A 15,057-nucleotide genomic window follows, 5' to 3' on the forward strand; every position below is an offset into this window, starting at 1 on the left:
TTTTGAACAAGGTTTTAATGTATGTTACCATTTGGTTTCTATATGAAGAATGGCCTAACCCTAACTTAGTAAGATTGAGGGAGAATATGAAATGTGGTTATCAGTATTGACAGAGAATTAAAACCATACAGTACTTTACACAGTACTTGTAACCTGTGTAAAGCCAAAGCTTTGGAGGTACCCTCCATTGTGACTTTTGCTTTCCCTAAATTCTTACTCATTTTGGCACCACTCTTGGAATCAAACTTTGCACATATTTAGGATTTGATCCAAAGTTTTTAAGGCCTGTAATGTTCTAACACACTGATAAAGAACTTTCTTTGATATCTGGAGCCAAATTTATTTTAAAAAGCATTTGAGTTCATTGCAATTGGTGTCAGAGCAGATCTTTGTTGACAGGAAGATTGGACCAGTGCCAGTAGTTCATCACCACTGATTTAACAGCTCATAGAGAAGGATGACCTTTGTTTCTCCTTTTCATTTCTTGGTGTGGAAATAAACTGCCCTTCCTATTTGTCCACAAACTCTTTACAAGCTTGTGCAGGCAGATTACAATGTGCTGTTTCTGATCTAGTATGAGATAGCTCCATATTAAGAATAGTGTCTCTGTTGTACTAAACTAGACAGTTCTCATAATAAATCCTGCCTCTATTGAAGTTAGCTGTATTGCCAGATCTTGCTGAACACAAGTCTGCTAGAACAGGACTTGCTTGTATCCCCTTTGAAAACTATATCAGGACATATATATATTAAAACTGAAGCTAGAAGTACACCATTTAGCAGTGAGTTTGATTATCTATTGGAATTACCTCCCAAGATGGAAAGAGGCTATGTATTTGTTAATGTATGTATGTAATATCCTGTAAAAACCAGACATTTTAACAGAATCTGAGATTCAGCTGTTTGCAGGTTGTGTTAATTAAGCAATCTTTATTGACTTAAACCAGGGATCTTTTAGTTGAATTGTTTAATTTCTCTGTCATACAGTAGAGTTCACACTAGCTCACAAAGTAGTCTGAAGTGCTATAAAGCTCATATAATTTCTTGAAATTAGTTTTTATTAAACATGCCATCCTATTTTTTTGAGGCTAGTGACTGAATAGGGAAACTGTTCAGAGACACCAATTAGTATTCCAGTTCCAGTTAAAGTCCCTCCCCATCTGAATTTGCTCATGTCACGGTTTAACACTGGCCCGGCAATTAAACCGAATAACAGACGCTCTCTATTAATGTCTCTCTCCTCCTTGATAAAGAAAGGAGAGAGAATAAGGGAGAGAGACTTATGGGTTGGAAACTAAACTATTCAACTTTAATGAAACAGTAATGATAAATAGGAAAAATTACTAAATATATACAAATATACAGGAAAATGGAAACCACATTCCCCTCCCTTTTCCCCCAATAACTCTAATGCCACCACTGAGGCTGCAGGGCAGCCCTGGGAAAGTCCAGGCTGGACTCCTGGAGTCAGCAGCAGTCGGAAACTGGAGGAAGGAACACACAGATATGGGCTGGCACGGATCAGGACCACAGGCAGACGAACGGACGGGATCCTTCCAGGATGCCGGGTGAAGGAAGGGAAGCAGGAAATCAGGAAATCCGGAAATCTGGCTCGGCCCTCGTGATGCCTCAAATTTATACTGAGTATGACATGTATGGGATGGAATACTCTGTTTGGTCAATTCTGGCATCTATCTTGTCTGTTCCTCCCCAAAGAAGGGCTCAGGTGAGACCTCTTTATCCTCCTGGACGGTAAAATGTTTTCCTCAGAGCTGAGCAGTGTCCTTGGCTCTGCATACCAGTCTCTAGCAGTAACTATAAACATCAAGTGTTATCAGTCTTAGAAGCACACACTGTCTGAGAAACTTGCTGTTAATTTCAGCAAGTGCAACTACTTAAAGAGACTTAGCTAAAAGTAAAAGTACAAAACCGAAAATCACCTTTATCCTGGCCCAAACCAGGACAGCTCAGTAGCTGTTGTCTGTACTGCCTTAGAATTCCATTTTTTCCCACGAGGAATATATGTAAAAGTAAATTTTTCCTGTCTTTTAAATACAGATAAAATTACATCATCCACATCTCAAGGATGATAATATTATGGTGCAAGATCACAAAATTTCACTAAACAATCAATTTAAAAATTTTCTTCACAGGTCCTCCAGGAGTGAACATTTAAAAAAAAAAAATATCCAAGCCAATAATCATGCCAAGTCATGCATACATCCCAGTGAAATGCATTCTGATGTGATGTTATTCCAATCTAGATGCACAGGAAAATTTCCCAAAGATAGTTATCTACAGTTTGCCAAAAGATTGTAGTCCTGGCAAAGAATCAATTTGAAGTTAAAGAATCAATGGTAGTTGTCCTAACTATAAAGCATAAACATTAGGAAAAATGATATGTGGCAGGTTAAAGGCTACCATTGCAGTTGATTAATATCTGGATCTGCATACAGTACAAACACAGCCTATGTTACATTGTTAAGTAAAATAGCAATAATTAAACAAATATGATTAGGTACAGTAAGTACACATTGGTAAAGTATTACTAGCTTCAGCCACTTACTATAGATTTCTTTGCAAATGATAACAAAGCAAGCAGTTCTTCTCAATTGCTTTAAAATCCCATGATGGTCTCAAGATTAAAAATAATAAAATATTATATTTTTATATTTTGCAGAAAAAAAAATTTACTATCTGTATTTTTGACTACTGTGCTTAGACCTGGGATACATATAAAACTGAATTTTAAAATGAGGCATGATAGCAAAATCTGACATACAGGGGCTTTTTTAGTCTCAAGTCTAAAATAATCTTGAAGAGATTAAAATCTTAATGCTCATTTATGTTAAGACTCATAAACCTCATTAGAGTTATGTCTTAAAAAATAATTTATGGATAGAAAATCTTCAGAAGACTCATATGTATCAAAAAGTCATAATTCAGACCCATTTAATTCAAGCTCCTAACAGACTTGCCTTAGATGTAGGTAGTTTGCTACAAGCATCTGAGCCAGATTCCTACACCTCTGCACATGATGCAGAAGAGGTACAGAAATATCTGCCTCTCTTACTCCTTCTGTAAGGAATCTTCTGCTAAGATAAAGCATTGGGAATATCCCAATAGGGAATACGTATATGACTGAACCAACACAGAAGCAGGTCCTGGTTTAGACAAGGGTTTGTGCTGGAGTCACTTTAGAAAACAGACACCTGGCAGCAGTGGTAGATGGAGGGACAGAGAGCTGCTCCTGTTACACATCAGCCTGGGTTGGGTGTGTATTTGTGGGCTTTGGTAGTAGGGGAGGGCCCACAGGGGTGGCTTCTGTGAGAATCTTCTGAAAGATGGCCTGGCTGCAAGACAAAGAGAGGAGAAGAGTACAAGAAATACATGAACATGTTGTATTGTGTCCAGAAGAGGCTCACAAAAAATGTTCATAGAGCCAAAGCACCTCCCCTATGAAGAAAGACAGAAAGAGCTCAGGTTGTTTAGCTTGGAGAACAGAAGGCTCCGGGGAGACTTTAGGGTAGACTTCCAGTATGTAAAGAAAGCCAAAGACTTCTAATAGGGCCTGTAGCAACAGGACAAGAGACAACATTTTCAAACTGTAAGAGAGAATATTTGCATTGGACATAAAGAAGAATTATTTTTTTTATCATGAGCATGATGGTGAGACACTGGAACAAGTTGCCCAGACAAGGCATGCTCTGTCATTGGAAATGTTCAAGGCCAGGCTGAAGCTTGGAAAAACCTGATCCTTGCCTATGGCAAGGGCTGGACTAGATGATCTCTAAAGATCATTCCAACCCAAACCATTCTATAATTCTATGATTCATTCTACAGTTCTATGCTGAGGACCAAGTTTTTGCTTATACTGCAGCTGGTTTTCAACATTCCAGAGAAAGCAGGGGTATAGTGTTACCTCTTTGGCTTTTTTCTCTTAATTCTGTTTATGCATTTAATTCAGTATTTCTTAACTGGAAAATGTACATAAAGAGTATTTTCAATAGCACTGGGATTAAGTATCCAAATACAAAAATAATCACCTACACACAGAGTATTCAATACTAGATTACAGAGTCAGGTGTTTTACTCCCTCCATGGTTTTTCTGTTCCTAACAGCCAACGACATCTGATATGAGCAAATGCCTCCATTTTAGCCTATTAGTTTGAAAATTTCTTTGGGAAGTAAAAGCTGTAACTTCAAACTTCTAAGCTCAGGAGATGCGAAATTTCACAGCTCCTAACTTCAAGGCTTTTGGATGTGAAAATAAACTGTCCTTCCTGTTTGTCCACAAACTCTTTACAAGCTCTCTACTCTTTACAACTCTTTACAGTACCTGCCAAGGTATTGCCTCTGCTGTTCTTGAGCAGTCAGTAAATGACTGGGGAAGAGGAATTTTGCAGTCAAAGAATGAGAAATGGTCTGACCAGGGTGACTGGATGAATTCTGATTACTTTTAAGTTTCTTGCAGAGTTAGATGGTATGTGACCATAGGTGGTCTGATTTGGGTTCTGAGACCTAAACACTGACTGGTCAAGTTGACAAGACTAACAGATAGCTAGCTGGCCTCTTGCTTTTCAGCACTAGGTGCTAGGATTTCTGATTTTTCTCCGCTTTTATTGCAATATACTTTTCTTAGAATTAGAATTATTTCAAAAAACAAAGTTAATTCAATTACAAAGAAAAAACAAAAAAACCCCAACCAACCAACACAAAAATAAAAAACCCCAAAACACAGAAAGAAAAAAAGCCAAGTAAAGCACTTGATTTTAAAATGTTTTTAGATAGAATAATAATTTGTGACTGGATTATTGACAAAAATGTATGAATGATGACGTCCATTTTTTAATACTTATTTGGTTTCAGCCAAGACTGATATCACTGAACTGAACATGTTTTTGTTTTCACATTTAAAAGTTCTAAGAAATGAAGTCATCATTCCAGTTTGCTCAGTCACTGTTTAACATTGTTTTCATCCAAAGAAGTCCTGCATCTGGAAACACAAGTTTTATAAAGTAGGAAGCTGAAAAAAATCTTGCATGTGTAATTGGCTGATTTTCTAGGAACTGACTGTGCAAAGTTGATTCTGCTCCTATAGGGTCAATTGCTGAAATTGATTAACTTCACTGTAAACTATTTTCATGGTTTGAGGGTCACTTAAATAAGGAAAACATTAGTTCAAAGTTAATATTCTATTAATAAAGTCACTGACAATTTAGCAGAAATCTTTCTACTGAATTTATGTTAACATGTTCCATATATTGAATTCCTTTAAATTCTGTTGACTAGTATTAAGTTTGCTCAGCTAAGCAAACGTTATGTTTCAAAAGGTTTCTTATCTTGTAAACTTTTATACATTTTAAAAAATAAACCGAAATATTTTACTTAAAAACCGTTCAAACAGCAACAGAAATTTAATGATGTGTCAAATATAAATATACGTGTGTGTGTATATATAAAGAAAAATTAACATAGTCCATGTACCTGTACAGACCAGGGTCACAGGGCTGAAGAACTTGCCCTGGAAGGAAAGACTGAAGGAGTTAGGTGTTTTCTAACTGGAGAAGGCTCTGGGGGAACTCATCAGCGTATTTGGGTACTGGAAGAGGACAGAGGCTCTCTCTTCACATAGTTAAGGCAAGGAGCAACAGGTGCAAGTTGCATTAGGAGATAAGAAAGAATTTTTTTACAGTGAGAACAATCAGTAACTGAAACAGCCATCCCAGGGACATGGTGAAGTCTTCATCCCTGGAGATTTTAAAGATGTGATAGGATGAGATGCTAGATGATCTCATTTAGGCTTCCTTCCCCATGAAAGGTTGGACCCAATGATCTTCCAAGGGCTGTTGCAACCCTGTTCTATGATTCTGTAACTCTGTTCTGTGAGACAAGAAAAGTAAAAGCTGGACTGACATGATCAGACTGCCAAGTGAATGATTTTCTGTGTTTGTTTATTTTTTTTCCTCAGATCCATTGGCCTAGTACACCTTTGCAAACTGAAGAATGCATAATTAAAGGAAGAGATGCTGTAAGTATTTATAATTAAAAATCAAATATATTTTAATTATATTAGTGGCTGGTCCAAAACAAGAATTCAGGCATCCCTAAACTTCAGAGAGATCAAAGCACAGATATAATTCTAAGTGCTGCATCTTAAAAATGTGTAACTACTGCAAACACATTAAATTACTAGTTTAATTGCTCTTCAAACCAGCTCATTAACAGGCAATTAACACTTTTGATCATTTGAACTTTCTCCTAATTCTTTTTCTGGTAATATCAAATAAGATACCTTAATAATTCTTCTTTCCCATTTCTATTTCCTTTTCTCTTCATAAACATAGGATACCTTCTCCATTCTAACACTAACATTCTAATTTATCTTCATAATTTACATCCTTTAATATACTTCAAATACTTTTTTACAAGTAGTTAACTTATTAGTAATTTTAAAATATACTCTGAATTGTTGTGTCCTGTATGCTTTTAGGTATATTAATAAAAATACTCTGCTTTAATGAGCCCCAGAACTGTTTTTCTCTTATGATCTAATGCTATGACTGTAATCATTTCCCAGGGAAAGATCTAAAAGCTGAGTGACATACAGCAGCTGATATCCCTGGCACCACAGGATGAGAATTCTCCTCATTGGGAGCCCTCCTTAATATTGCAGTGCACCAGGCTCATTATCTGCACCTCATAAATACACAAAAAGTACAACACCTAATAAATCCCACAGCTGAGAGAGCTCACACTGTACCAAACAATTTAAAAATGATGATAGTTTTACAGCAGCCGTGACAGGAACATAGAACACAGCAGGGTGCACACACTGTTTCCCCAAAACCACAGCAAGCAGGCACCCTTGGTGATAACCACAATGTATTCTCAGTGAAGATTAGGAAGCTTTAAAGATTTCTGTTGAAGTACAAGCATGAGAACTGTCCACATTGAGGGAATCAGTGAACATGATTGGAAAATAAAAATAACAGTAAAATGCTACATGATACTTTACTCCTTACAACCACTTGGCCTAGAACTGATAATTTTTTTAGTTTCCTTAAACAAAATTCCCAAGGACTCACTGTACAAAATGCTATGAACTTTTTTCTACATTTTATATATTAATCAAACTTCGTGGTCATATGAAAAAATAAAAAAACCTAAATTCTTTGAGCGTTATTTAATACTAACCCTCAGCCCAAGCTCTCCTTACAGTTAAAGCTCTGGGTTTTATTTTCTGGTAAATTGACAATATTTGCAATGTTAAATAAATAGAGAAATAAGTACTGTTGTTGCAATGTAATATAAAAATATCTCACTCGGATCTACGAGATTCCCTGAAATTCAAAATTTTTAACAATCTCACCTATTGTTATTATTCTTCAAATCTGCATTGAAATGAATGTGATCATTTAAAGAACTTCAAGTGTTTGCAGTGTCCCTCTGTCTTATGAAAGTTAGGCATCTCTATTTTTTAAAAGAAAAATACATAATTGTAAATAGTCATAAGACTCCAGAGCTGTAATATTTGTTAAAATTGTGTAAGGTGTAAATATTGCAATACCACACAATACTGATCCTCACACAGACCTAATTATGTGTAGGGCTATGAGAATGGCTATGACTTACTACAGGGAAACCTTGTTCACTTAGATTAGCATGCCATTAGCATGCTCAGTATTCAGTAAGACAAACTGCTAAACCTGAAAGAAATCTAAATTAGAATTTTAAATTTTCCTATTACTCTCTTTTCCACCTTCAGTTTTTGTAGCCATAAGCTTAGTGGCATAATCTCTTAAAATCAACCCTTTACCATTTCTGAATTTTGTTCACACTGTAAAGTCTCAGAAAAAAAGTGTTCATCAGTACTCTTTCCAAGCTTTTTGCTTATTTCCAAGATGTTTCTTTCATTTTTTTCCTTCGCATAAGTTCTGTTACTCTGTGCATAACTAATATTTAGTAGAATTGAGAATGTTTTACTAAGTATCTCACTGTCAAGGTACCTCATGTTTTCCGCTACGTCTTTCTACATCACAGAACAGGCCACTTTTACAAGCTCTTACAACTTTTAAAAGTTAATGATTCATCTTATAGAAGTAAAACTGCAAATATTGTAGTCATAAACAGTTTCATAGAGCTCGTAATAGACTTAACAGGACAGTTAGAAAAGCCTTGTGTTAACATTATGTCCATCATGTTTAGCTCAGGCCACACTTTCCTGATCCAGACAAATCCCAGAGAAAAATCATTCTGCTCTCACCTGTTTGCCTGTGGTGGGAGAAAGCTTTAGATCCTTTCAAATGTTTTATCAGAACTGGAAATGGTTTAAATGTGGAAATCAAATTCTGTAGTGATGGTTAACTCCTTCAGGCTGAGAAGTTTCAGATGTGTAAAGTTCCACATATCTAGTAATAGGTCTGCAGAGCCTCCTAAATACAATTACAACACTTAATTAATAAATATAGTAGGAAGAAAATTTCTTTTAATGTTCCTTGGCTGATTCATTTATTCCTTGTTATGTGTACAGGATATTTTTAGTGGGGTCAGCAGCAATGCCTAGCTGCCTGACCTCTCAGAATAGGTATTTTTTTCATTTGTTTACAAACGATAAAGCCTAGCCATTCACAACAACATTTTTCTTTATTTAGTATCTTCCTCATCCTGCTTTTTCTGCAGAAAATTTCAGGCATTTCTGTGAAGGTGCACAGGAGAAAAAAATGCATAAATTTTATCCACTTAAAAAAATTCTAGGATCTCTTTTTCTACAAAGTGCTTTTGAGACAAAGATCAAGAGTATCAGGTGTATGTGGATAAAAAAAAGGAAACCATAAAGACCAGATGACCACTGAGAGAGAACAGAAGGGCTAGGTCAGTAAGGTCATATATGAAGGGAGGGAGAACGAGGGATAGCATTGGTGCCCAGTAAAGCACAGATTTTTCAGTGGGTTTTTTTCAGTGGATCTAAAACTTTTCTCCAGGTATGAAACCAATTGGAAAAAAGAAATAAATTAGTTAAGAATTAAGAAATCTCCAAAGTAAGATACTTCAAGGTTCATTTGTCCCTTTCGTATGCATAATATTTAATTGTGCAACAGTTCACCAGTCTGTGTAGGTTACCTTCTTCTTTCCATTACCATGATGTTATCTTCAAGGTGAAAAATTACAGAAAGTCATATAGCAAAGGAGCATTTTTCTTTATTATCCTTATATATTGCAGCAATTGGAAGACTTACAGTGAATGACACTAAGAGTCTGAAGAATAAAGATGGTTTCTTAGTTTCGAACTCAGTATGGATTTGTAAGAGCCAAATTCTGCCTATGGCACAGCTGTGGACCATCTTCTGTGACATAAATAATTGCAGATGGTCAGTAATATCCAGGATTTTTCTCATCTAGATGTTGCAGTCTGAAAACTAGAGTAGTCATGTAAAGGATAGCAAATTTAAAAAAAAAAAATTTAAAAAAATCCTCCACTCATTAATTTTAGGATAGAATTAATTGCCTTTTGGAGACATCTGGCCTTCTTTGTTGATTACTGAAAAAGCCAAGGAGAATAGCATACGTTAGATGTCTAAGCTTTAGAACAGCTAAAGTTACGTAAGATTAGTCCCATTATAATTGGCTCCTTTAAACTTGGTATTACTGTCTTAAAACCCAGGGTCTGAGTCACACAGGTGTGGAGCAATGAATGGAATGAACACAAATTTTGCTCCAAACACAGAAATCATTGCAAAATGTTAAATACTCTGTAAAGCCAAGTCCCAGGAGTACCAAAATCAGTGGATACTTTTATCTCCCTGTCTCCTTTTCTAGTGTAGGGAGAAAAATGGCTCCAGAGCTCAAAGCTGTGTTTGAAAAATTTTTAATTGTAAGATTTATGAAGCTGCAAATACACTAATGAATCCCAGAGTATTGCCCTCGGGAAATTAATGATTTCTTCTTCAAATAAGTGTTAGAACAGTGGAAACGGATAAAGCATGAGATTATATTATACAAAAAAATATTAACTAGCAATTAGTTGCACAAGAAATAAATTTTGAAGGTGTATTTGCTTATTATTCACATCTCATGCCCTTACTCTACAGTCTAGAGCATCTAGTAATACTTAGAAAAACAAATATTTAGATTTGTGCAGTATTTCTGAGATTAAACACAGAAGAGTGTTTCATAACTAGTAAGTCCTAACTGGTTAAGCACTTAAAATAAATTGTGATAAATCAGTGTGCTAAACCTGCTTTTTTGTGTCAAAAGTCTCCATCCATTAATTGGGTGATACATTAATTTTTGGTGGTACATTAATTTTTGAGGTACTGGCATTGTGAGAGAACTAAGGTTACAGTTAAAAGAACAGTATGTTTTGATATGCAGGGTATCACCTAAGAGCACCTAAGATATTTAAAATAAAATAAACCCAACTTTTAAAAAATGCCAATATTTTTATGTGTTTATTTTTTATGTAAAATAGGATGAATGTGCAAATTACATTCGTGTCCTTCATCGCTACAACAGAACACATCTTCTGGCTTGTGGAACAGGAGCTTTTGATCCACTTTGTACTTTTGTTAGAGCTGGACATCCATCAGAGGTAAGAAATTTGTTTTACAGTACAGACTCTTTTGGTCTGGATTGCAGCAAATCCTCTATGGTTAAAAATAAATATTTGAATTCAAGAACTCAGAGTTCTCACACAAACAATACAAGAGAAATTTTCCCTGATGTAATGCAATGCTGGTTTAAAATTCAGTTTATTACTAGAGGAATTCACAAACAATGATTGAAATTACATTTTGGAGAGTTATGCAAAGTAACTTTCATCTTAGAATTTTTTTTCTAGATTAGCTGACACAGAAAGTCTTGAAAAAAAGTCTTGAAAAAAATTTAGGGGTTTTTCACCAAATCTGTTTGTTGCTTTTTTAAAAATTGAATATACCATATAGCAAAATACATACCAGTTTGATGGGAGATGGAATATCTTGTGACAGAGAGGCACATGTGATAACAGCTTTAGAGATCTGACCAGGGATTCCTGGTCACACACTTTGTGAGTTAGCACTTAATAGATGGAGATCATCTTTAGGACAAAAATAAGACTGGGTTTTATTGGCATTTACGTTTAAATCAGAAGACCCCAGCACATTTGAAATTATTTGAATTGCAGAAACACATCTTCTAAAATTGAGGAAGGAACTAAATAATACACAATTGCAAAACTGAGGAAACTGCATTTTGCCTTTGCTCCTCTCATGAACCTCCTTTGAAGCTTCCTGGTACACTTTGATAGAAGCAATGTCTGTATATTTAGGAATACTATTTAGGAAAGCATAAGCATCAAGCTAATAAAAATAGAAATCAAATAAACAAAAAATGAGAAATAAGACTTGCATATAAGAACATGTGGCCCGTGATCCTCCTTTTATGTATCACTGTCCTTCCTTCCTGTCTTTTTGTTTATTCTCTGTTGTCAAACAGAAGTTCTAAAATTTTACCCACACTGAAGTCATGGGAAAACTGCAATGTTTTTGCATGTGTAACATGTAGCTATATTAATTTCCATTATCTGAAAAGCTGACCATCAGGATTAAAACAGATAGGTGCTATTTGTATGATAGGCTAAAAATAACCCGTGATATGTGATGGAGTGGGCACTTTCTAATTTTACTTTCTTTGACTGATAAGGACATCATGTTGCTGCAAGAAGCAAAGATCCTTCCTCAGAAAATTGCAGTTCAGTCTCTGTTTATCTGTTTGTCCAAAATATCCCTACCCAATGACTTCTGATTACTGTCCCCCATTTCTTCCATCTCAACTCTCTGGCTTCTTTCTCACCATTTGACTGTCATAGAAAGGAGTGTGAAAAAATATAAATATATGAAAATTTTATGAATAGGATCCAAACACCTTTATTAAAAAGCTAGGAAAATTCAGACTTTTAACTGCTGTTTTTTAATATGCAGTCGAATGCAGTTCATAATATGCAGCTGGTTAAAATGCATGGGGTTTTAGATATTGTTGGCAATTTTATGAACTATATTGAACTTCAGTAGAAATAAAATCTAACTTTGATCTGCAAACCAGGTTGCTTCTGAACAGTCTCTTTAAGTGGCACAAGGTGTATTGTATTTGAGGCTTATATACATTTGAACAATTGCACTTTGCAGTCATGTTGAGGTATAAAAGTGGAAGGTAAAAAGGGAGTCCTTATAGTAGGCTTCTGTGTATTTAGGTACCTAGCTAAGGCAGCCTATGGAACTAGATTCACCCTTCCACACAGAACTATGAATCAGCAGTATCAGTACAGAGTAAATACTTGTTCTGTGGTCAGGGTTCTTAATCATAAGTTTCAATAATGTTACTTGAGCTAAGAGGAAAGGGAAGATGTGACCCACTGAGTAAAGACTGCAGAGTTCTTAAATTACAAGCTTTATATAAATACAAATTAGTGATACAGGTGCTTAAGAACATGATAGAATAGCAAGACTGTATCTTCTATAAACTTTTGTTTTAACAGTTTACTGAGCTGGCTGAACAGAAACAGTCTGTTGGAACAAAATACATTTTGAGGCTTTTGTTCTTGGTGCTCACTAGTCACACATAGCAATATTTCATTCTTGGTTTGCAGCAAAAGATTACATAAAGTTATCCATTTCTGAAAAGCCATTTGGCAAGAAAACACTGAGCTCTTGTAAACAAAGAGGAAAGCCAAAAGGAGATTTTTATCTCAAAAAAAGAGTCAGAATTTCATTGCCTCACTGGCAGATGATTCAATCTTAGAACTTACAATCAATACCTCTGGGTTTCTCAAAAAACACAGTAGAAAAGTCCATTCCCCTAACCAGTCTCTCCAGAAAACATTAACCTAGTTTAGTATGCAGTAATTATAATTTTTCATAAAGAAATTTTACTATAATTCATTATATATGTTTAAATGATTCTTTCATGCTTTTCAAGGTTTTACAGAAATTTAGTGATACGTGGTTTTTTTTATTTAAGTAATTATATTTTCATATTTTGATCATATAAACCAAGACACAATAAATATTTGACTTACTGAATTCTTCCCCTAACTTGTGTTGTACCACCAGAGGCTAACCAAATATTTTTTAAAACAAAACTGTTTATAAACTCTACAATGTATTATTTATCCATTAGAAAGATGAAATATGTAATGATTTACTGTAGTTATTCTATTGGAATATTTGTTTAAGTGGTATAGCTTTGGAATTGCAGGCTGTTCACTGTCATAAAGCTGTAGCCAGCTAATACCTTTCTAAAAATATACAATTACAGTCTCTGACAGCACCATGCAGTTTTTTATCTTTGTCTCTTTTCAGTTACCTTGACTATGATGAATGATTCTTTTCCAGATTTTCAGATTTCAGCAGTTTACCTGATGTTTTTCTACCATTTAGAAATAAAATATAACTTGGCAAAAAAAGGATTGCTGACTTTGCAGACAGAACTGTTGGTGTTTGCAAAAGAACATACTAAGAAATCTCATCCAAAAAACTATAAGCAAGTTAACTCCCAGCCAGTGAGTTCATTATCACTGATGTCATAACATGCTTCCAAATGTCAAAAATCCATGCAGGTCAGAAAAGGCTGGGTCCCTCCAGTCTCTATTTGTCTATCACCCAGAAAAATCAACAATTTTTTCTGAAGAAAACAGGACTTAGAAACCCTTCATCCCAAATATCCTTTGGTCAATTTAATCTGCATCCTTTCCACATTTTCTGTGAAAAAAAAAACTGAAATAAGTTTTTAAACCAAATATAAAAGATGAAGAAAAGTGCAGAAAAAAATTTACTCTGCTTCCATTCTCACCAAACATATGTTGGCTTTCATGCCAATAATGGGGAGGAAAGATCTACAGGACCTGCATCCAGTCTATCCCTTTTGCATTGTTTTTAAACTTCTTAGTTTTGGTAGTAGAAGATGAGCACTGGAAGAAGTGCCTATGTTTCTCCACATCTAGCTGTAAGTAAAACAGTACTCCACAGTTGTATATAGCTCAAAATATTCTAGGGGAATTTTAAAATTTTGACAAACTGGATGAGCTATCTGCAGTCAAGCAATGATTTTTTCTCAATGAGTTATCTATCCAGCAAAGCACACAGGTTTTAAGAGTGCTGCCAAGGCCTTCCAGTGATCCAAACTGCCTTGTTAGCTAACTTACAAAGTACCTTTAGCAAATCCAGGTGGTAGCTCCACCACATACAGATAAGGAAATCACTTTTCCTCCATATGACCTGAAAAGTGAGCAGAAATTCCAAAAGAAAAAATGTGCAGATATAATATCCTAACTTTTTGCAAACTATATGGGGATAAGATAGAGCTGATTCCTGGAGGGGAAGGCAACTTCACAGGACCAAACCTGTTGAGGGAATGAAAGTTGTGGGAAAGAACTCTGCATTAAGAATTTCTATTCTTGAACATGCAGTAAATTTTGAATATGCACATTAAGCTGGCAGAATACCATTTTAAATGCCTAGCTTAGCACAGTAAACTGCTTACAGTTATATTTCTCACCTCAAGGGACCAATGGACTACGTCACCCTTTCCACAAAATGCACTGGTTGTTTCTGGGAGTCTCCTCCAGATATTCTTGATCTGAGGTAGTCCTTATTATGCTATTTGCTCTTCAATTACCCAGATGAGATTCTGCTTATCAGGGGAAAACAGCTTTGAATTCTAATTCTTTAAGGCCTTTTGGAAAGGAATTGCCTTCATTGGAACAGTGGGTGTATTTGACAGATTGGAGAACAGTTTGGTCAAATGGAATTTCTTCCTTCTCTCCTGTGTTGCCCTCAGTATTTCTTTGGATATGGGGAGGGGGACTTCTTTTTCTACATATTCTATGATTCAAAGCAAAACAGGATAAGGTTCAATTGTGCAATAAGCTTTCCATTTGCCTATCTACCACAAAGAAATGTAGGCAACATGAGCTCTTGCTTTAATGCACTGAAGTGAATCGACATAAAAGTCAAGAGAGAATGTTTCAATTACATCTCAGTTTAATTTTACAGGACATAATTCTTCTGCTCTTGACCAGC

The 15,057-nt window shown here is 35.4% G+C and overlaps 1 protein-coding gene across 1 annotated transcript in view; it reads left to right on the top strand.

The window, feature by feature from the left end:
- SEMA3E (semaphorin 3E) overlaps nt 1-15,057 on the top strand; it is a 131,189-nt gene that overhangs the window by 71,688 nt on the left and 44,444 nt on the right. Inside the window, exons 3-4 of the mRNA XM_008493024.2 lie at nt 5,973-6,032; nt 10,473-10,592. Coding sequence (XP_008491246.2) covers nt 5,973-6,032; nt 10,473-10,592 — 180 coding nt within the window. The remainder of the gene's footprint in view (nt 1-5,972; nt 6,033-10,472; nt 10,593-15,057) is intronic.

The sequence above is a fragment of the Calypte anna genome, chromosome 1 (genome assembly GCF_003957555.1).
Source record: "Calypte anna isolate BGI_N300 chromosome 1, bCalAnn1_v1.p, whole genome shotgun sequence".
NCBI classification, from domain to species: domain Eukaryota; kingdom Metazoa; phylum Chordata; class Aves; order Apodiformes; family Trochilidae; genus Calypte; species Calypte anna.